The following is a 22,638-nucleotide window of genomic DNA, read 5'->3' on the forward strand; positions in this document are numbered from 1 at the left end:
TCACATGAAAAGTCTGCTCGGATAGACGAGGTTATTCAAATACTCAAGCACATGTATTTATTCATATGTAGAACACAGAACAGCAGAAATAAGGAGATAAAATACATGAGGGGAGGAATATAACATATACATATATTTATAGATATGGATATTTATAAGTATTTTATGTAATTGTAGCTACACGGTATTTCTTTATATCATCTTTACAAACGAATAGTAACCCAGCATTGCCTCCAAATCCCAGGAACACAGAAAAGAAAGTCAAAACAATATTCCAGCTATACTTGTAAACTCTTAGTGCTCAGACTCCAAATCCAACATATTTTTGTTTCCCTTTATGCCTTTGGAAAATAGGCTTTGCAGTGCGACTTCAAAATCAGCCCAAGGAGGTTATTTTGGATCAAGGAGAAGATTGAAATCTGAAGTTCAGGGCTCCTTAGGGAGATCATCCTGTCAGCAACCCTCTCTGCTTTGTACAGAGACTGTTTCAGTAGATTTTAACTGAATGCTTTTCAATGGTTTCGACCTTAAAAAAAAAGAAACCGAATAAACAAACAAAAAAAGGAGTTAAAAGCAAGTGGAAAGGGAAGAGCAGTGGGCAGGTGGATCCTGCTGGTCCTGCCAGTAGAGGGCAGTGGAATTTAAGAGGAAAGTTACTGGCAATGAACTTCATGTGATGAAGTATTTGAAGTGGTAAAATCCATGATTTAAAATTGCTGTTTGAACCTACCTGTCCAGTCCTAAACTAAGACACAAACAAGACAAAGCACAAAGGATAAAAACAAAGGAAACGGATAACTATGGGACCTCTAAAGGGCTGTGTTTCAGGAAGGTTTCAGGGTGTCAGGAAGAATTCATGGTTAATGCATGGCTTGAAAAATAATTATTAAATCTTTTAAACCAGTTTTAATTATTAAAACACTCTACTTCAAAGCACCCCACTGAAACCATCACAGCTGTTTCTCAGGAGTTTAAAAACCTACGGTAACTTTTAAGATTTAAATAGAAAAATAGCCAAAAAAGAAGTCAAGAAAGCAGGTTTTGAGTCATACCTATCTTAACTTGTGCCGAGCCAAACAGAAAACTGGTTTTAGTCTACAAGAACAAGAAAGTAAAACAGGCTGAGCAAAATGCTACGAAGCAAAGCACACCAAAGGTATTTTAATGCTCATGGCACCTGGCTTACCGAGGGTAAAAAAGGAACATTCCCCATCTCATTACCAAACAGAACCAGCTTCCAAGAGCCAAGCTTTCTATATGATTTGACACAAGTTTGCATTTGTGACAGAGAGACAGATTCTGGTTATCTCTAGCCCCTTCGACATATACAAGTCCTAAAGTAAAACTGATGCTTTACACCGGAGGCAGCTAGGGTTTCCTTAGAAAGGCACCGGCGGTGGCCTGATGCTCCAGCGTTTTCACCAAGCCTGGGTGAAACATACCCGAGCCCAGGCTAGGGGCTGAGGTACCATGAGGTTCTTCAGCTCTCACCTCAGACGATGCCCGAAGGCTGTCGGGTCAAACCGCGGGCTCCAGCCGCCCCATACCTACAGCCAGCAGCGCCTCAAGCGCCCTCATCTCGTCTGCTCAACGGACGTGGCTACAACCGACCTTCCCGCCACGGACCTGTTGCCCCCCAGCCACCAGCGCAGCCGAAGTCTGTCAGGGGAGCACGGCGGGAGGACCGCACCGACACCGCGACACCCCACAGCTTCCCACCCCTCCTAGCACCTCAGCAGGGCAGACGGACTCAGCCCCGCACTGCGGCACCTCAGCGTCCCCCAGCATGGGGCTGCCCCGGGACAGGCCGCCGGCCTAGCCCAGCCGGAACCGGAGCCCGAGCCCGAGCCGCGCTCACCTGCCGCCGCCGCCGCAGCTCTCCAAGATGCTCCGACAACCGGAGCCCTCACCTCACCTGCAGCGGCTGCAACGGCCGCCAGGGGGATGGCGCGCGGCACGCCGGGTAATGTAGTCCTCCCAGCACCAAGGGACCAATCCCGTGGGAAGCCGCGCTACCCGCCCATGCCCACCCGGGGCATCTCGGCGCCTGTCGGGAGTTGTAGTTCTCCAGATGCTGCGCTGCCGGCGCCTCCCCGCAGCGGAACTACAACTCCCATGAGCCTCCGCGCGCCGCCGCTGCTGCCGGGAGCCGCGTTACCGGCGCCTGGAGTGGGCCGGGACACGGTGCCCAGCCGGTGGCGGGTGTCTGAGGTCGGTCATGGCCGCAGCGCCGCCGCCCTCCGCTGCGGGCGGCCCGGAGCCTCCCCCGGGGCCGCCGCTGCAGTACAGCATGCTGCTGCAGCACCTGGTGGGCGAGCAGCGGCGGCCCCGCGCCTGGGACCCCGCCACGTTCGGCGGAATCCCCAGCCCGCCCAAGAGCGAGGAGCAGAAGATGGTGGAGCGCGCCATGGAGAGCTGCGCCTTCAAGGCGGCGCTGGCCTGTGTGGGAGGTGCGGTGCGGCGCGGCGGCTGAGGGGGCAAGGAGAGGATGAGGGACGGGGCGGCCGGCTGCGGAGAGCCTGGGGGGGTCCCCCTCCATATGGTCGGGAGAGCGGGGGTAGAGATGAAATTGCAGCACAGGGACCCCCATGTTTTCATTCTCCTTCATCTAAGCCTCCAGTGTATGTCACAGGTTCCAGGGAGGGATCTTTGTCTGCTTTCCTTGTAAAGGCTCACAGCCTTTCCTCAGCACAGCCTGTCAGCAACAGCTTCCAGAGTATGAAGGGACAGGACATTTGTGCTCTTAAACTTCCCCTTTCACAATGCAGCATTGACAGACAGCAGGAGCAGAGGTTCTCTGGTGCCTGTGGGGAATGTGCTGCTTGAATCCAGGCCAGGTTCATTTCATACTGGTTGTCTTTTACAGGGTTTGTTCTGGGAGGCGCCTTTGGTGTCTTCACAGCCGGCATCGACACCAATGTTGGGTTTGATCCCAAGGATCCATATCGCACGCCAACAGCAAAAGAGGTCCTCAAAGATATGGGGCAGCGGGGCATATCCTATGCAAAGAACTTCGCCATTGTGGGTGCCATGTTCTCCTGCACTGAATGTATCGTTGAATCTGTGAGTAAGAACTTCTTAAGCAGTAAGAAACGTTTTCTTGTACACTAATAATCTCTTCTACTACATCCAAGTATGTGCATCTCCTTTGTAACAGGGCAAGGGAGTAGGCTAGTGTATTCTGTTTCTTGACCATCAGAGCTTTTGAGGTTTGACACCTGTCTTCAGAACTGCTGTTCTCTGATAGAACAAGCAGAACAGCATACCTGAGCAAAGTACTTTTCAGTTCAAGTCCTGAATGTGTTGGCAAGTATAGATGTTGTTTTGAAAAGTAACTTTTCAAAGTTTTAAAAGCCTAGCTACGAGCACCTGTTGTTTTTGTAAAATATCAAACTGTGAGCTGCCACATGGTAATTTGGGCTTCTAAAAACTCCATATGGAGAAAGGGATCCTCTGATCAAAGCTCTTAAGTAATAGGCCTATTTTCATCTTGCCCCTATGGCAAGAAGTGACCTTGTGCAGCTCAGTGGTGAATCTATAATTCATTTTCTTAAACAGGAAAACAAGCCTGTTATGAATTTGAGTCCTGCCTTTTAATTGAAAGACACAATGATTTCATAACTCATGTAGAAGAAAAGTCTATCTGCTTGCACAATGGAGCAGAACAAAGAGATCTTTACTCTGGCTGTGGAAATAGTCCATCTTTGTCAGCAGGGTACTGTGGCTGTCACCTGTGCTGAGAACCAGGCGGCGTGGCCAGGCTCAGTGTTGCACTTGTGTAGATATAGTGCTGTTATAGTCTCTGAGCTGGTTGTAGTGCACAGTGTTGTACTCGGGGGGCTGGATCAGCTCACCTGAGAGTCTTTGCTGTAGCACTGCATTGCACCATATGGATTTGTCTTACCTTTCTGGGTGACCTGTTCTCTCTTCTCCTGGCCCTGCTAGTCTTCTCTTTGAGAGTGCAGGGGGCCATCTGCTGAGAATAGAGGGAAAAACATCCTCAGCTGAAAAGGGCTGGAAGGTCATTCCGTCTTTCTTGGTGCTAGTACACTGAGTGTTCAGTCCACATTTACTTGTTGACTCTCATTTTTAATTCCACAGTATCGTGGCAAGTCAGACTGGAAGAACAGTGTTATCAGTGGCTGCATCACCGGAGGAGCAATCGGCTTCAGAGGTTGGTAGTGCCTGTTTCTGTGATAAAACTAATTTGGTTATGCAGCAGGTGATATTTTTAAACAGAACATAGACTGAAAATCTCTTTGCATTGGGTTATGGTGATGTCAATATGAGAGTGTACTCCAGACTGGCAGAACTGCTCTGTCACTTTCCTGTCAGCTTGAAAGATGTGTGGGTAGAGGAGGTTTGGTCATACAGGACAGTGAGATCGGAGGAAAATCAACAGAATTTACTTCAAAGAAAAAGCAGGAAGTAGTGTTAGCTATCCACACTCTTCTGTGTGGATGGGAAGGAGGGGAGGAATCCAAAAATACATACTGAGCAACTCTGAAGCTACAGCTCTTGTGTTAACAAAGCTCTGCTTGTATATATATTTCACTGACATTAACTCTGTTAATTTGCAGAGAGGAAAATGCTTTCCTCCTTTCTCGTGTATCAATTCAAACAGACAACTCTGCTTAGCTATGAAAGAGCAGGAGCACTGGGAATTCAGTCCGGCAGGCACTAATGAGGACTTTGGGAACCTCTGAGTGCTAAGTAAAAAGTTCCAAGTAGGAAGAGAGCTGCTCTGATCATCAGAAAGATCAAACTTCTCTCACCTCTCCTTAAGAAAAAACTGTCCAGAGAGCAGAAAAGAAAGTGCTCTTGAAAGTGCTTCTAATTGAGCTTGTTGTGTCTGTCCTTGATCTAATCCTATCAAAGCAATAGTGACTCTTCTTATCCTTCCCTAGTCCAACAGCAAACCACTCACAGTGCTCACGTCAGAGTCCACTGAAATCAGCAATGGCCACTGATGTTTTCTGTCCCTTGAGGGCAAACATAGCAACAAAGGGCTCAGCCATTGTGCTATGCTAGTTTTAGGTCCAGTGTGTGCCAGGTTCCTCCCATCCCTTTGGGCAGTGGGAGTGCCATTGTTCCATGGTAGCAGACTGCCGGGTTCCTGCAGGTGTAAGCTCTTCAAGCCAGCACAGTGTAAGCTAGTTACTGACTGAGAAGAAAAAGATCTTTCCTATTTTGTCTCATTCTTTCCCACCCTTTTTGCATTGCAGCTGGTTTGAAGGCGGGAGTTATCGGCTGTGGTGGATTTGCTGCTTTCTCTGCTGCGATTGATTACTATCTACGGTAACAGTGGGATCTCTTGGGAGGAAGTTTCCGCTTTTGTTCCAGTGCTGCTGCTAAGAGCCTGCCTCACAGCACAAGAACCATCAGGCTTACCTTTCCACTGCCTTCAGAGTCCTGATCAGTGCAAGCTGGATGGTGCTGGCCACTTTTCCTGAATGACTAACAATAATCTGGCTCTGAGCCCTGGCATACTGCTTCAGGCAGACTTGCAGGAGTATGTGAGGATGGAGCCAGGCACAGCGAGCAGTATCTCCAGGATGGATCAGCTGACTGTCAGTTTCCAGGAAACAAGCCTGGACTCTGAGCTTTTTCAGTCCTTTGGGTCTGATTTTGATGAAGTTTGCTGCTAGCATCAAAAGACGCAGGAGGACAAGCATCAAAAAGAATTGCAGTGATTTAGCTTACTGTGTATTTGAATGTGCTGCAAGTGTTGAACGATTATCAGTTTGCAGCTTGCTACTCTGTTGGGGAGAGGTAAGATCCTGTGGAGATATAAGTTGTTTCAGGCTTTTCTTAAAATACCAGCTGAAGACAAACCACCATCTGTACAACTTGCCTTATTTCATGTATAGAGATGAGAGCCAGATTTCTTTACCATGTCTTAAAGGGAAAAGCAATATCCTTAGCCTTAGAACCGTGTGGTTACTGGCAGATGAACAAAACAGTTTAAGGGGGGCAGGAAAAAGGTTGTTGCAGAAGTATAATTCTCTGTAGCCACTTGGCTAGCCTGATTTAACCTCGTTGTGGGAGTAAAATCATCTTGCTACTGCTTTAACTGCCATGGGCTCACGCTATTAGTTCCAGCAGTTTGATAGCAAGACTGGAACACAGAGTTGTGAGAATAAACCACTGTTAGAGAGATAACTGGGCATTCACTTAGCCCACAGTCTGTTTCCCATCACGTCCCTGTACCACCTCTGAGTATTACACTGGGGGAAGCGAAGTGGTATTTCTGCAGAACATTGGTACTGAAGTCAAAACATGTTCATTAGCTCAAGGAGCAGCTCCCTTTTTGATCTGCATTCATGTTAGCACTCTTGTTTTTCTAACCAAGCTCTGTTCTCAGACCTCAGGGGGTAATTTATATACTCAAGATAATTTAGGCTGATTTTAAACTTCAGTAGAGCCATTCTGCAAGGGCAGACACCCACCCTCATCTTTTTGAGGCAGTGGGATTTCAGATTCAGTGCATACACTTCACAGGTTCTCCCACCCACTTCCCTTCCTTTGCATCCACAGTTTGAGATCCCAGAATGGTGACAGCACTTGCTTACCTGGAAGAGCAATACTAGCAGGGTGGTTTGGTTGATACGATGGTCGGTGGTCAGTTTGAAGGCATATTGTCTCCCATTCCCACATGGAAAGAAGTGGGGAGGCAGCACCATGTGATCTATCAGATGAGGTTTCCAGATTGCCTGATGTCCCTTGCTGCGCCTGTTCAGTATCCTCAGGCCAGAAGCTGTGCAAGTCAGCTGAATTTTAAGCTTGAGTAATTCTGGGCTGATTAAACAGGCTGGCTCCAGACAGTCCAGGATTTTTTTTCCTCCAGAATGTACTGAAATGCAAGGATCTAGCCCAAACCATAAGATTTCTCTTAAAAGATTGCCTGGCACGATGCCTGTGCATATACCACTGGCTTGAAGTGCAACTAGCAGGATTTCCACGACAGAGAAGCTGTGATGCCAAGGTGATCAGTTAGCAGAAACAGCAACACCACAAGGCTCCCTTTGTGCAAATGTTGGGGCTTTGCATTTTTATTAACCTTTTTTTTGTTCTCCTCACATGGTTTACAGCCATTTAAAGTTTATAATCTACAGAAATTGAAACAAAACACAAACAAAAATATATCCTTAACAACTTTTGAAAGTCAAATATTAATTAACAGTTCTATTCTACCTGTAGCTGCAAGAGTGTCGTCGTCCCCCCCCTTCTTTCCTGCAGGGACAAGCAAAAGCCAGTCATAGGGATGCCCACAGCCTGTTGCGCCAGGGCTGTGTGGACCAGGCCTCCAGCCACTCGCGCAGGGGGGATTTGGCTGTACAGAGTCTCCATCTGGAATGACAGTATCGTGGACAGAGACTTGGACACATGTAACAAATCAGACACACACAGGGATCCGTTGTGCAGTCAGATTTAAAACTCGGCCTCCTTACTGGGTCCAGGGCCAAGACAGACGCCTGGTTATTTTCTGCAATGCTGTTTCCCTTCTGTTTAGCTGGTAGTCAAGAGGGGCAGGGTCTGGAGTGTGAGCCCTTTGGAGGGGGACTGAAAGACCTCCCCTCCTTTCGTTGCTTTGCTGGTGCAGGGCAGGCAGGTGCTGCCTTCCCTGGGAAGGTGGGCTTAGGACATACCTGGTGCATCGGTGGCAGGCGGCCGGGCTCTACCTGGAACAGTCTGTTAGTCAGGAGGGTAAAGGCAATGCCACTGTTAGCAGGGATACGCTTGGTCACTTCTCATCCATCTCCATTTGGCACAGGAGAGCACAGGGCCAACGCAATCGGGGAAGGGGGGGCTTTTCCCACGAGAACACGGACTCAGCTCACAGAGCGAAAGGTTTCGTGTCCCAACAGGTCCCAGCACCTACCTGGGAATGTGGGAGGGTGGGGGACATACTGGGAGCCAGGCACTGGGGCAGCCAGAGCACAGCCTGGCAGTGAGCACAGGCATGTGGCCATCCTGCCTTGGGACATGGCGTGACAACTCCAGCCATCAGCATGGGGGTGAAGAACTGGAGCCACTAACTAAAACAGACCTGAGTTGGCTGGGCACAGCTAACCCAGCAGCAACTGCTTTGTGAGAAAGAGAACAAAGCACTTCTGCCTTCAGCAGTGAGGGCCATGAAGGCTTTCCTCCTCCCAACCCTCCCCGCTAGATTCCAGGCTGGGTGACTGTCCAGCTGCTGCAGAGCACAAACATCTGGCAGTGGGGCTGGCACCGAGGCAGGACCATGTGCTGCCATTTGCCCTGGGCAGCAGGGAAAGCCAAGGAGGGGAAAAAAAAACCCTCTCCTTTCTCATGGCCATGGCAGGAATGCTGGTGCCCAGCGGGCTCTGCCACAGGGTGCAGCCAGTGTTGACAGTGCTGGGCTGCAGGGGTGCATATGCTTTACTACAGCAGAGATATGGGCTTATGGATATGGCAGGGACCCCGTTCCCCACCCCACCAGGGTTTGTTGGAGAAACTGGGATCCACGTGCCCTTACGGGACCTATTGGTGCCAGAGCGCAGAGCTGGGGTCAGCCCATGGTGGAGGAAGCAGACCTGCCTGGCTGGCTGTCTCTCAAGCCTGCTGTGGATCGAGACCAGCACAACCCCTCTCACTCCAGCCTTGTGTGATGGGTTACCCCAGAATGCTACTTGGAGGCGAGGTACAGCAAAGGAAGTAGCTGCCATGCTACACCCGCACAGGCAAAGCACAGGGTAAGGGCTGTAGAGGGGACTGGCCTGAAAGCACCCAGAAGAGCCGTGGCGAGGAGGAAGCAGCACCCTGCTCCTCCGCTCTCGTGGTCGCAGGTTTGCTTGGGCCAGAGCAGGATCCAGGCACAGGGTCCAACGTTTGCGCAGGCAGCAAGCCAAAGCAGAGCTGGTCACTGTCACGGCAGAGGGAAGCCTATGAGCTCCCAGCCTCTGAAGCAAGTCGATGCTGCACATGCAGGCGTGGGGCAGGGGAGCTGGGCAGCGAAACAGGCACTCGTGGGATGCTGCAGGCTTCGAGCTGGGCGAGACGAAGGGTGCCTGGTAGGAACGAGCGGCAGAGAGGAGTCCAGGAGAAAACGAGCGAAGGGAGAAGCCTGCGTCCGCAGCCCTTGTCAGTCACTACCTCTTCCGTTGAACAAATATACATAAAAACAATTCCTGAACACAAGGAGGGACATAAGACACGACTACTTTACAGAGGGGCACGGTGCCTGGGGTGGGACCGAGCCTCTGGTACGCGATTGTACAGGAGCTGCAGGCGGCACCGTCCCGGCTCCGGGCCGGTCTCCCTGGGGGGCTGCGATCCAGTCCGTGTCCCCCGGCAGGGAGCTGGGAGTGTTTGCAGCTGGTGCCTTCTCCCTGCAGGCTACACGTCCGTGGAGAAGTAAAGTGTGTTGCGTTTTAGCTCAGTGAAGGAGATGGGAGGATGCTGCAGGTAGTAGAGAAGGACCTGGACCTGTAGCAGGCAAACAGGGGGTATTAGGCCAAACAAGGGCAGAGCTGCCACCTCCTAGCTTGTCCTTGTGCAGACACGTCCAGCAGAGAGTGACAAATGTCCCCAGACAAAGCAAACCCCTCTGCTCCCCACACAGGGGTGCTGGTGCAGGCTGCAGCCCCATGCCACCAGCTCTTACCTGGGCCATCACATCATGGGACCAGATGTCAGAGGCCAGGGTGAGGTGTCCCTTGCTCTCCCCCTCTGAGGGTCTCAGCAGTGTTGGCCCAAAGACCGTGGCCAGATTGTGGAGAGACATTTTGTTGATAGGCTCCTTTTCAGCTACCCTGCAGCACATGGGGAAGAGAGGGAACATGAGCTCCTAATGCTGTTCTCCTGCAATGGGGCACCCACAGGGCTATATGGGAGGCGAGTGGAGCACCTCCAGCTTGTCACTGCCCTTCACAGCCCCCCCAAACCCAGGTGCAGGGCAGGGAGCTCTGCCCCCCTTCATGGCCTCCTCCAGAGCCGCTGGGGCTGGCCGGGAGCCCCGGCTGTGATGTGGCAGCGACCAAGCCCTTGCTGGCTGCTGTGCTGCGAAGCCTCCACCCTTCCCAAGCCCCGGCAGGGTATGGGGAGCCCCGCAGCAGCCCGCACCTCCCCGCATGGCTCCCTGCCCCTGCGACCCCCTGGGACCCCGGCCAGCCTGCAGCGAGGGAACCAGGGCCACAACATTGCCATGTTAGGAGGCAGCTGTGCTCCCCGGCACAGGCTGCTCGGTTGAGCCCCGGCCAGGGGAGCAGATGTGGGAACTGGCTGTGCCCAGTTCTCAGGATGGAAATGGATTTTTCCTTCCCCAACCCCCAGCTCAATCACTTTTTCTGTTTGGCTTTAGCCAAACCAGAAGGGGGGAAAAAAAAACCTTCATGATGCAAGTAACATGAGCTGTGAGCATCGGTCCCAAACTCATGGCAGCTCTGACCAGGCTCTGCATGTGCGTTGCTGTCCTGTGCTCCCTATGGGTTTTGGGGTCCCAGTGAGCCCCAGAACTGTCCATCTCCAGATTCGGACGGGCTTCATCTGGGCCAAGATAGAGCCCATCAAACCACACAGTGCTGCACTTGCCCTGGGATGAGTGATACAGGGAGTCCCCTGCAGCTCTGGGGCATGGCTGCAGTTCGACCATCCTGGGGTCCTGGCCACCCACTGCAGACAAGTTGCAGGGATTATTGCACCTCGTTTTGCAGGGGCTGCTGCTGGACTGGTGGGAAAGGACACAGCACCCAGTTTTCCTGAAGCCAACACTGACACCAGCCACAGGGATTCATGGTGTGCTGGGGCAGGTGGGATATGCCTAGGGCTGCATGCTCTTGGAGGAGCTGGGAGACGAAAGAACCACTGCTGCCTGCCCAACACTGAGAAACTGTTGCTGGCCCTGCTCCACAGCACCATCCTCCTCCACTTCAGGATCAGCCCACGGCCAAACAGGCACCGCAGGAATTAGTGGCTCTAACTCCCATTCACATCCAATCCCCAAGGCAAAGCAGCAAGACAAACCCATCCTGCACCTCCCACCTGAACTGGGCATCCCTGTGGGAACCACCAGCTAATCCATTACCTTTTCAAGTGCTCCAGCAGGAAGAGGAAGGTGATGAGGTTGGGGTCAGGCAGTGAGCGGAGAAGGTGCATCATGCAGTTCTCCTTGGCAGCAGGATCTGAGAGAGCTGGAAACAAGGAGGGAGAGGGCTCAGGACAGGAGCTGGGAACACCTTGCGCAGCAGTGGGACCCACCACGGCCGGATGCTTCCTGGCAGCCAGTGCTGCCTGCTCCCTGGGGAGCAGCGCCGTGAGCCCCGAGCTGACCTGGAGCCAGCAAGGACAGCCAGAACTGAGTGGGTGAAGCTGGGAAGGACCCTCAGGAGTCTCCCATCCCAGAGCAGGCAATGGCAAACAGAGCCCCGCTTGGGCACCAACCCCTTCCCCACCCCCTTACCAATCCCCTCCATGAAGGCAGGGTAGAGTCTGTCAGTGAGGAGGGGCTCGGGCAGCTCACGGAAGTACAGCTTCAGCGTGCCGGCAATGGCATTGATGTCCATGTCACTCAGCATGACCAGGATGTCCTTGTTATCTGTCCAGAGAGCACCCACGCGTTACACCTCCTTCCCCTCTGGGTCTCAATCCCCTCTGTCACCACAGCTACCCAGGCAGGCTGCTGGCTGGAGGGCAGGGACAGCATCACCGGCTCCACTGAGCCAGGCTGGGGCTGGGAAAGCCGAGCACTTCCCGCCTGGCTGGGCAATGGATGCGGAATAATTTGCAAATCCATTTGCAATGCTGCCCTGACTCAGTGTCTCTCCGGAGCCAGCCAGGCGCAGCAGCGGCTCACATACCAAGGCACAAACAAGGCTGGGACCTCTGGGCTTTTGCTCTATGCTCCTCCTCACCCCCAGCCCCTTCCTGGGCACACCAGCACATTTTCCATACATGCAGTGCAATAATCAGACCTGGGACTTGCAAGGCAGGGGACCGGGGGGGGTTGGTGCCTGCAAACCCTCCCAAGGGAACACGACATGGAGGGAAACCATCTCCCAGGGCACTCACTTGCATCAAAGACAGCTTTTAATGCCTGGATGTCAGTGGCTACGCCAGAGATCCTGTAGATGCCAACCTCTTCGATGCCCCTCTTCTCCACCTCCTCGATGCACTGGCGCACGATGTAAGGCACCTTGGAGCGCTCACGCCTGGTTCACAAAGCAGAGCCATAAGCAAACATTCCCAGGGAATCCCATGGTGGCCAGCCCTGCCCTGCAAACCCCGGGACAGGGGCAGGATGGGGGAGAAGGATGGGGCTGGTGAAGGAACAGGCAAGTCCCCAGCAGAGAGCAAAAGCCACGCTCTATGGTGTGGATGGAAGCAAGGGGACATGGTGCAACCCCTCAGCCACAGGGAATGGAGCAAATCAGCCCCCCAGCCCCACATGTACTTTGTCACGACGCTGATTTTGACGCCGAAGACACCGGTCTGCTTTTTGGAAGGGGTCCTCTTCAGGCTCATATCTCTGCTTGTGAACTTCATGGAGAACTCCACCTTGATCTGTGGGAGACAGGGGTGAGTCCCTGCAGCCTGACCCTGGCCCATCACCTTCACTGCCCCATGAAGCAGCCCTGCAGAAGGAGCTGCAATCGAAGTGAGGGGCTTACCCCGTTCATCTCGATCACATCCATGTGCCAGTTCTTTGTCTGCACGGCCTGTGGGTCCAGCTGTGGGGAGAGATGGTGTGTCAGCGCTGTGGGGACACAGCCCCATGCCAGCCCCACTGCCACCCCACAGCCCCCAAACCATAGACTGTGTGGGGTGTGGTATATGCTCTCCCCTGGCAACCTGCTGTCCATGGCAGGAGGATGGAGAGGGAAAGGTCTGGGTTCCCCCTGGCTGTGCCCCAAAGGCAGGTGGGCTCAGCCTCACCTACCCGGAGCCCCTCGAGGCATTTTTAACCCACACCCAAGAGGCAAGAAACTTCCAAGAAAATAGCACTATTTCTGGCTGCAGATTGATGAAACAGAACTAGGGCAGCGTTCTCCATGCAGAAAAACAACATCTCCCCATAGCCAAGGCTATTTATAACCCCTGGGAATGATGGGCTCCGCTATTTCTGGCTTTGGGGCTAGCAGGGGACTCGGTGACGCTGCCCCGGTGCCTGGCCACCGCAGCGAGGTGCTGGTGTTCCCAAGGCCCTGGCACGTGCCACGGTGGGTGCCAGGCCCCAGGGCTGAGCAGAGATGGGTGCAGATGCCTTTTGGTCCTCAGCTGGTGGTATCGATCCAACTCCATCGATCCCTGTAATGCACAGGGCAGGCAGTGGGGCAGAGCCCGGCACTAATGCTGCCTCTGGGATGGGGATGGGATGTGGGAGCTGGCAGGAGCGGGAAGGGGATGGCGCAGGCTCTCAGGACTGTGTGTATGCAGCTGCCCAGCGAGGCTTGTGCCAAGCACATGGGTCACTCGTCAAGGACACAAGGGAGTTTCCTACAGCTGCTGGGTTCAGAGATGCTCCGGGTGAGCACAAACATGTCCAGAGCTGCTGTTCTGACCACGGAGCTGCTGTTCCCCTGCCTTGGCTGCCCGTGAAGCCACCACATGTCACGATAGGGGTGAACCCTGTGGTCTCTCATGTCCCTTCTTGCAGACCAAGACCCCACACTCCTGAGGAGAGGCTCGAGGTGCCCTGGCTCTCAGCACAGACCCAGTACTGTGGCATTTCCCTATGCCCAAGCGTGCCACATCGAACCCAAGGAGCTCTTCAGCGACCACAGTGCCACGAGGAACGCTGCGGTCTCCAGCGTGACCTGGGAATGGCTCCTGACGTGGAGCCCTCTCGCTGGCTCCAGCCCAGCAAGCACCACACCACCTCCTCCCGCCAGCCCTGCGGCTGCTGGGAACGGCAGCGGGGGGAGAAGGAGGAGGAGGAGGAGGAAGGCTGCAGCTGCCCTGGTCTCCCGTGGGGCCCTGCAGCAGGTCTGGACACCAGGATCACAAGACTGCAGCCAGACCACAATCAACGCAAGCCTCACCAGCACCAGATCCCCATACACACACCAAGGCCAACATCAACCCAACGCTTGCCCTATGGGGCTTCCATCCCTTTTCCCCACACAGCCCAGTCCTTCTCATAGCAGCATCCGACCCTGTGAGCCCCAGGCAGGAGGAGCAAAGCTCTTCACCCCCAGCCAGGTCGGGAGCTGTGTGCCTCCTGCAGCACAAGTTTAATTGCAACCATCACATACGCCTTTCCCCATCCCCATCCCCTGGGTCCTCCCGGCTCCTGGCGGCTCACATCTGGAAGGGCTTTAGCAAGGCTTTGAAGAAAGCCTTAATAAAAGTCAGGTTGGCTGCCGCCAGCGCCACACATCTTACCCCAAGCACAGCACCTCCCTGCAGGCACTTGCCCCTGGCCAGGCAGGATTGAACCCATCCAGCTCCCCGCAGCAGCCAGCACGGCCCTGAATGTAGGCTAGTTCAGTCAGTGCCACCAGCCCGAGCTTACAGGTCCCTGTGCATCCACAAGGCACCAGCTATGGCCGGGCCCTCCAGCCCTGCCCGCTGTCACCACACACAGCAGGCAGCACCGCCACGCTGCCCACTCCCTGCAGGAAGCAAAGCTGCCCATGCTCCATCTCCAGGGGTGGGAGGATGGACAGGAGCATCCACCCACGGAGCCACAGGCAGCTCCTGCCCACACAGCGCTGGCAAACGCCCCATCTCCGCTACCAACGCCATCTCCTTCTCCTCCAAAGGGAGCTGCCTTGCTCCAGCACAACGCAGGGACATCCTCGGCTGGTCAGAACTTCTGGCCTGGCAGCCCCAGAGGCCAGCGCTGTGCAGGATGGCACAAGTGACATGCTGCTGTCCCAGATGTCAGCTCCTCTTCGGCAGATCAGCCGGCTTCAAACAGCCTGTGTCTGTCACCAGCATCTCTCCAGGCTGCTCCCTCCTGCATCTCAGGGGTCTCTTGGCAGTGATGACATCCATGCCCAGGCCGGCATTCGCGGCAGTGCTCCTCTTATCCACGGGGAGCTGAAACACCTCCTGCTCTCAACCAAACGGATGTGCCATCATCCTGTTTTCTCAAATTATCCAAAGGTGTTTGCTTGTAGGTCAAAGCCCCTCATTGCTGCAGCGTGGCAGGTGATGAGCATCCCAGCAGCGCTTTGTGTGTCCTGGGGAGGCTCCAGTGCCAGAAAGACCCTCAATCCTGCTGGAATTTATCTCACAGCCCCTTCCTGCTGCTTGTCTAGTGCATGGGGTGACCCTGCACTCAAGGGAATGAGGTCACAGCCCAAGATTTTGTCCTCAAGACACCTCAGGTTGTGCACCATGGATGCAGCTCCTGTGCCAGCAGCGGCAGCCAAGACAGATCCAGGCCGTGCTGAGTCCCTGGGGCTCCCAGGTGAGGAGCTGGGCCAGCTCCAAACCCTCAGAGCAGCTCTCCAGGACCCTGAGCACTGGGATGCTGCAGCAGGGCAGGGGATGCCGGGCTGGGCATGTACCTCCCTCACAGCTCACACCCATGAGGTCACCCATCAGCCTGGGGTGAAGCCATCGGGAGCAAACTGGTGACTCAACCAGTAAGGCCGTCCCCCCCCATGGCTATCGGGAGCGGGATCCTGGGGGATCTACTACATCCAGAATTGCTTCAGATCAGCACAGCACTCACGAACACCCCAGCCTGGCCTCCAGGAAGCAGATGCCCCCATCAGACCTCCATGCCGGCAGCTCCCTCCCCGGGGAACAGGCGCTTCCCGGGTCCCTGAGCCGCTCCACGCCGTGGGAAGCAGAGCAGCCCCCACAACAGGAGATGCTGCCGGCGGCAACGCACAGCCCCAAAAAAAGCAACCATTCACAGCCCTGTCTGCGAGCGACCCGAGAAGCAGCAGGTACCCACAGCACCACGGGGCCACATCCTGCCCTGCAGCCCCCGGGGGGCGGCAGCAGCAGGGGAGCGGTGAGGACACGTGTGGCTGGGACACAAACCCCATGTTCTGACCCAGCAACAGCCACTGGCTGGCGGCCCCACGCAGCCCTCGCTGCCCCTTAATCCCCTCGGCGGGAGCGGCGGCTCGGGATCGAGGTTAATGCCGCTGCGTCACGGGCGGCCCCGCCGCCGCCGAACCGAGCCAGCGGCTCCTTGCGCGGGGGGACCCCATGGAGGGAAGCCCCCGGAGCCCCCCCATGGGATCGCAGGGGCTCTGGGACAGCCCCTGATGGCGCCGTGCCCTTCTCAACAACTCTGCTGCCCACCCCTGCCCTCCATCTGATGGGCAGAATGATGCGGCCCCCCCCAGCTAGGAGGAGCCTGGAGGGACCCGGGATTGAGGGGTTGCAAAGCAAGCAAGGGGGGGGCACAGGCACCAGCACCCAGGAGCCTGGCCCCAGTCATCCCACAAGCATTTCTGCCTCCTGGGTGAGCCCCGGGGCAGGGCAGGGGGGCTCCACACCCTCCCTCTGCCAGACCCTACAGTGCAAATGGCTCAGCCCCCTCCCAATCCCCCCAGCACGCAGAGGGAGACAGGAGGGCAACGAGGACCCCACAAGCTGCTGACTGCTTCTAAGAGCTCCCAAAGCACCCACCAGCCTCCCTGCTCCATGCATGGACCCCATAACCCCCCCCATCAGAGCCCCCCTTACCCCACAAAGCTACGACCACCACGCACGGCAAAGCCATTCCAGAGCCCGTTTGGTGCCCACCACGGGCACCCCAAAACCGTCCCCCCCTTGCACCCCGAGAGGCACCTTCTGCCGGAGCAGTTTGCTGCGCACCCTGCCCCAGAGGCGGGCCCCCGTGTTAGGGGGACGCTTCCCCTCGGGCTCCTCCACGCCGTGCTCCGGCTGCTCGCCCATGGGGCCAGGGCTGCCCTCCGGCTGCACCAGCACCTCCGTCATCCCGATGTCCGCTTCGGCTCAGGGAGGCGAGATGAGGGTGGCCGGGGCTGCGTTAGGACGGCACCCGCATCCCTCCTGCGGTGGGGTCAGCGGAGGCCGGCGAGGGGAGCCCGGCCGGGGCGGCGGGGAGGCGAGCGGCCAGGGCTCATCCTCAGGGTGCGAGCCAGGCTGTGGAGCGGCAGCTCGGCAGCCCCAAAACCTCCCTCCCCCTGCGAGGAAGTGACTCAAAGGCAGCCCCCCCCGGCGGCCCCCACGCGTTTAACTCTCGCCCTGCCACCAGCAGCCGCTTGGGAGGGCTGGAGGGGCTACCCCGCCTCCCCACCACCGTTATCCACCCTCATCCACCGTTATCCATTATCTGCGTCTCAGCGCCCGCAGCCCCGGAAGCCATCGGCGCTGTTGGCTGCAGCATTCCCGGCTCCATGGAAGAGCCAGGCTGGCTCTCCCGGTCTCGGCACTGGGACAGGTCTTTAGGGGTCTCCTGTCAGACCCAGGGATAAGCAAGGACACGCTCACCGTGCCCTGGCCCCTGTCAGCCCCACTGCCAGGAGGTGATGTGTTGAGGCGGCAGGGCAGGGGATGGGGTGCAGGCAGGGCTCTGCCCTGTGCCCCAGCCTTGGAAGGGTCCCTGCCTGCTGCTTCTCCTGACAGGCATGGATGTGGTGAGGTGCAGGGCTGGGAGGGACTTGCACTGCCCCCGGGCCAGACCTCCGCAGCCCCCTTGAGTGCACATGGGTCACCCTGTGGATCCCTGCAGGTCTGGGGAGCCCCGACACCAAAATCACCCCGTCCAGGGCCTCCACCAGCCCATCGAGGGGGACAGACAGGCAGGCAGCTATTCCCTGCGGGTATGGCAGGCACCGTGCCCATGACAACACAAGCTCTACTCTGTGCATCGAACAGGGACTGAGGAAGGGGCTGCTCCATCCTGCCCCACCACCATGAGACCCCCTTTGTGCACCCACTGCCTGTCTCCTTGCCCACCCTAGGCCATAGGGGACAGATCCAGCCTTTCCCCTCTGCAATATGGACACAAGTGCTCGCAGCCTGCTCTGCATCCATCTGCCACCCCAACATAGCACCAGGCACCCCTGCCAGCACCCACTGGGCACAGCCCAGCCGCTGGGAGTGACTGGGACAGCTTAGAGCAGGGCCAAGCCCTCCAGTGCCAGGGACACAAGCCCTCCTCCATGGCACCTCTACCCTGACCACACCACGTCCCAGCCTTGGAAACCGCATGCAAAACAGGGTTAACAACAACAAACCAGCATTAATGCCAACCAGGAGCCAGAGCAGAGCCATTCCATTCCCAGTCCCAACCCAGACACACCTTCCCATAGAGCAACCAGTGGCTGCACCCACATGGCACAGGGTGCTCACCCTCTGCCAGCCACAGGGATGGAGCTCAGGGTGGGATCAGATGCTCACCACACAGCAGACCCCTTAGGGCTCACTGCCAGGATGCTCTAGAGGCTGGTGCCAGCCTTGGCCCCTCCATGGGCCCATCCACATCCTCTGTGCCAGCAGGATGTGACTCCCACCCATGGCACCGCTGCGGCCTCAGGAGGCTCCCGCTGCCCCCCGCAGAAGGGCTGCACCATTCCCTTGATCCCACCAGCCCCTGGTGCCTCTAAGCTGCTTTCATGGCTGACCCACGTGCCTGGGCCACCAGATTAGAGCTGGGCACTAAGCACAGCACTGGCTGGGGGGGGGGGGGTGTCAGCCATCCTGGCAGCCCCACATACACCATGGGCCTCTGCTGAGCTGCTGATGCTGGTGCTCCATGTCCCCCACTCCTGCTGCTAACTGGAACCAGCAGCAGGTCACAGGGAGCCCAGGGACCAGCTAGGGCAGCATCTCTGCCTGAGCAGCTCAGGGTAAAGGGGTCTGGCCACAACCCACAGCCCCATGTGCAGCACTGCTCATCCTGCCCATAGCCATGTAGCCCATCCCTGCCCTCCTAAGTCCCAGGCAGGGGCCAAGCTGTGGTGAGAGGAGGACAGCCCCAACCTGACCCTGCTCCAACCAGCCCAGGAAAAGCAGCCCCAGCACCTTCTCTCTCTTCCTTTCTTCCCCATGACTTGTACACAGCAGGGACAAGCTGTGCTGTCCCTGTCCCAGCCCCTGTGTCTCCCAGCATGACTCATGTTTGTTGACCCAGGCTATTTCCGAGCATGCAGCTGGACTGATCCCCAGGGGCATCAAGCCCCATCCCTGCTCCAACCCTCCCCTTGGCCCAATGCCACCTCACACCACCGCTTCCCTGTGGAGCGGGCAACAGACAAGCGATTTTGGGTATGAACAAGCCACTGGTGAAGTCAAGCCTCCGTCTCCCATCCCAGTGCAGAGCCATCCCCCTGCAGTATCCCCTTCTCAGTGGCATTTCCATGCTGGTCCCCCAGGACCTGCCCTCAGCTGCTTTCCCACAGAGCCAGTAGCTGCACTGGGCCCTTTGAAGTGGCCTTGGCTGGACCCTGTGTTCCAGGCATGACGCTGTCCCCTGGGGAATGCAGCCGGACCCGGTGTCCCCACCAGGAACACACAGAGGTACCCCCATCCCAAACCATCCCCACTGCCCTCGGCCTCCCTGCAGCCTGGCCAAGGTGAGTCTGGGGGCTGCCACCTTCCTGGTCCAGCTCACTTGGAGCATCCCAAGGCAGCCCAGGCCTCCATCCTCCTGCCTGGCAACCGCCAGTCAGAGGCAGATCAGCCGTTGTCCTGGAAACCCCTGTTGCCATAACAGCAGCTGATGGAGAGGCACGGGAGGCAGATGGTGGCAGAGGGGACAGCCACAGTTGGTGGGGAAGGATGGGGGACTGCACACCCAGAGACCCCCCTGAGGCAGGGGCCAGACCCTTCCCTGCAGACCCACAGGCTGCAGCAGAACAGAAACACCACTGGCTTTGTCATGTCCACAGGACCCCCTCTTGCTTTGTCCCACATTCTCCTGCAGCCACTGTGCCCTGGGACCACCACTCATACCCCTGATGCCTCCCCGCCTCACTGCCTTCAACCCCAAGCCACAATCCCTGTCCCCCATTTCCCATGCCGCCAGGCATCTCCCGTTCCAGGCACCACACCAAAACAACCCTCCCAGCCCAGGCACCTTGAGGGTCCATCGCTGGGTGAGAAGACGCTCAAAACCCCCAGTGCATACCTGGATCTGCCCCTTGCCCATGATCTTGTCCACAATTTCATTGTTGTCCTTGTTGAGCTTGGTCTTGTCATAGCACTTCTCATAGCAGAGGATGCGCAGGGACTGGGAGCCCTCCAGCTCAATCTCAAACTCCTGGGATGCGGAGGGAGAATGGCTCAGCCCCATCATCCCAAAACACCTTCAAAACTGGGGCTGGAAGGGAAAGGGGGGATACAGTCCCCTCCTTGCATCCCACCCTCCTCTCACCTCGTTCCACTGTGGCTCGGTGGTGTCCCGGAAAACCCTGGTCTTGGCTTTGCTGACGAAGTAGCCAAAGGAGTCCACCTCCAGTGTGCAGTAAAGGTCTGGGGGAGCAGACACCACTCAGCACTCCAGGAACAGCCCCATCAGCTCCCAGGGCACCGCTGTGGGCAGAGCGGGGCCACATGCTGGACCCCAGCTCTTCTGACCACACGAGCCCCCCCCCCGAGCTAAAGGGTGGGCACCCTCACTTACTGGCAGACTGCTTGAAGCCCTTGGCGGAGTGGACGATGACGTGCAGGAACCCATAGAGCCCAGGGGACTCATCATCTGTGGTGGGGAGAGCAGAGGCCGTCAGGGCTCAGCGGCCACCTCCCATGCCCAATGGCCCATGTGTGGGCTGGCCATCCCCCAGGCAGCCTCTGCCATAGCAAGCACTGGGTGTCTGTGGTGACACCCCACTGTTCATCCCTAAGGCCTGGAGGAGGACGTGCATCCCCCCCTGCTGATCATCCCTGACAGACACCCCAAGGTCTCCTGCTGTTGGACAGCCCTGAGGGAGGTTCCCAGTGGGTCACGCCTTGGGAACACCCTGGTCCTGCGCAGCCCATGGGGATGCTGGGGAGCATCCCAAAGCATTCCCGTGTTCCAGCCGAGATTACGCTGCCTGGGAGCCAGACTCTGCTCCAGCAGTGCCACCTGGTGGGTGGCTGTTCCCTGCACAGGCACGGTCCCCAAGCAGGGACACAGCTCCTCCCCAGCATCATCTGGAGGCAAAGAAGGACCCACCAGCACAGTAACACTCACCATCCTTGTTACTGGTGACCGGGATGTTGTGGACAGTGCGTAGCTTGAAGCAGGATCCCGTGAGCACCTGCAGCTCCACCGAGCTCAGCACAAAGGCCTGGAGGTCTGGGAGAGGACAAGAGAGGAACTTCAGAGGGATGCAGCCAGTGCTGGCCATGGGGACCAGAGACTGTGATCCTATGGGGCCTCCTCGTGAGGTCCAAGAGGACCTCAATAGCCCCAAACTTACCCTTTTTCTGCAGTCTCTGAATGGCCTCCCTCCACTCGGACCTCTCGTAGTCGGATGACAGCAGGAAGAGGTAGCTCTGCAAGACAGAGGACGATGCAGCAGGCTGTGCTCAGGCAGCACCGAGCCCGGCCCCCAGCCCACCCTCCTCACCTTCCCGTTGCGGTTGTGGATGCGGAAGGGGATGGCGGGTGAGTTGAGGAGCAGCCAGAATTCATTCTCAAACATCTTCTTCTTGAGGCGCTCAATGGCCCGGCTCTGCCCCTTGTTGGCTTTCTATAGGCAGGGAGCAAAGAGGAGCTTTCACAGGCACCCCCATGTCCCATCCCTGTCCCAGAGCAAGGCACCCACCCTGGCAGCAGGTCCCACACTTCCCCAAGCACCCCACCCTCCTCTCACCTCCTTCTGCACCTCGCTCTTGATGGCCGAGATCTTCATCTTCATGTCCTCCAGCTCATGGTCGGGGATGACGTGGACCTGCGGGCAGTGCTCCGACTCCTCCGGCGAAGGGAACACCAGGTCGGCCAGGGGCACGTACCACTTGCAGTCGTACTGCTGGTGTTTCCTGCAGCCGGGGAGTGGGTGCTCAGTAATGCCTGACCCCCTCCCGGCACGTCCCCCAGCCCACTGCAGGACAGGGGGCTGGGACATCCCCCCCCATGCCCAGCGCCCTCCTTACCCCACCGCTGCCTTCTTCAGCTTGGCGCAGAGCAGCACGTCGGTGAAGAGGAAGACGTGCCGCAGCTTCCTCGAGCCCTCCGACAGCTCCACCAAGAAGCCATCCTTGACAAGCTGCCGGGTCTGTGGGGCAGCAGGGCTGGGGTGAGAGCAGGCAGGGAGCAAAGGCCAACAAACCGCAGGGGACGGATGCTGCTGTCCCCCTCCATGACTCAGCCATTGGGAGCATGGGAAGGTCTATGTCCTCTGGCTGCTATTTTGAGTCCCATATGCTCAGCAGGGTGCTAGCAAGCAGCAAGGACCAAGTAGAACCCTAACCTTGCACCCTAACTGCATCTAGAGGAAACCCTCCATCTCCTGGCCAAGCACCATGGAGCTCCCCAGGGTGGAGACACCAGCCATGGGCTGGCAGAGGGCTCAGCCCTCACCCTGTGCCCGTCACTGCCCACCCCACTGGCTTACCTCCCCCTTGGGGGTGGTGACCGCTGTCCTCCGGGGATCTATGTCCTCATTGATGCTGGAGAGGAAGTTCTGTGAGATGCGGAGGGCATCCTGGAGCAGCGGGTAGTCGGGGTGGTCAGCTGGGGTGTGCTTGAGGAGGTCCTGGAAGGGAACAGGTACAGGTGAGTGGCCAAGGGCACTGCCCTGCCTGCCGCACCCA

At 56.9% G+C, this 22,638-nt stretch overlaps 2 protein-coding genes across 6 annotated transcripts in view; one reads left to right on the forward strand and one right to left on the reverse strand.

Annotated features, from left to right (window-relative positions):
- The first annotated feature begins 2,128 nt into the window (after positions 1 to 2,128).
- Positions 2,129 to 5,972, forward strand: TIMM22 (translocase of inner mitochondrial membrane 22). Its single transcript, XM_062622400.1, has 4 exons — positions 2,129 to 2,450; positions 2,867 to 3,063; positions 4,102 to 4,174; positions 5,226 to 5,972. Exons 1-4 carry the CDS (start codon positions 2,219 to 2,221, stop codon positions 5,300 to 5,302), a joined length of 579 nt encoding a protein of 192 aa, XP_062478384.1. The 5' UTR covers positions 2,129 to 2,218; the 3' UTR covers positions 5,303 to 5,972.
- Positions 5,973 to 7,024: 1,052 nt separating this feature from the next.
- Positions 7,025 to 22,638, reverse strand: part of ABR (ABR activator of RhoGEF and GTPase) — a 39,319-nt gene continuing 23,705 nt past the window's right edge. For 4 of the 5 annotated variants that reach the window (XM_062622392.1, XM_062622393.1, XM_062622394.1 and 1 more), the window contains 16 exons: positions 22,440 to 22,580; positions 21,979 to 22,100; positions 21,699 to 21,864; positions 21,453 to 21,575; positions 21,303 to 21,378; positions 21,074 to 21,178; positions 20,522 to 20,596; positions 20,273 to 20,370; positions 20,027 to 20,158; positions 12,630 to 12,689; positions 12,413 to 12,522; positions 12,031 to 12,170; positions 11,423 to 11,557; positions 11,048 to 11,153; positions 9,629 to 9,776; positions 7,025 to 9,450 (listed from right to left, as the gene is read on the reverse strand). In XM_062622392.1, coding sequence (XP_062478376.1) covers positions 9,361 to 9,450; positions 9,629 to 9,776; positions 11,048 to 11,153; positions 11,423 to 11,557; positions 12,031 to 12,170; positions 12,413 to 12,522; positions 12,630 to 12,689; positions 20,027 to 20,158; positions 20,273 to 20,370; positions 20,522 to 20,596; positions 21,074 to 21,178; positions 21,303 to 21,378; positions 21,453 to 21,575; positions 21,699 to 21,864; positions 21,979 to 22,100; positions 22,440 to 22,580 — 1,827 coding nt within the window. In that variant the 3' untranslated portion in view covers positions 7,025 to 9,360. Of the gene's footprint in view, positions 9,451 to 9,628; positions 9,777 to 11,047; positions 11,154 to 11,422; positions 11,558 to 12,030; positions 12,171 to 12,412; positions 12,523 to 12,629; positions 12,690 to 16,719; positions 17,018 to 20,026; positions 20,159 to 20,272; positions 20,371 to 20,521; positions 20,597 to 21,073; positions 21,179 to 21,302; positions 21,379 to 21,452; positions 21,576 to 21,698; positions 21,865 to 21,978; positions 22,101 to 22,439; positions 22,581 to 22,638 lie in introns of those variants that run through there. The other variant, XM_062622396.1, reaches the window with a different exon arrangement.

The sequence above is a fragment of the Pezoporus occidentalis genome, unplaced genomic scaffold, assembly GCF_034315485.1.
Source record: "Pezoporus occidentalis ecotype Australia unplaced genomic scaffold, CSIRO_AGI_Poc_V1 ctg241, whole genome shotgun sequence".
Lineage (NCBI taxonomy): Eukaryota > Metazoa > Chordata > Aves > Psittaciformes > Psittacidae > Pezoporus > Pezoporus occidentalis.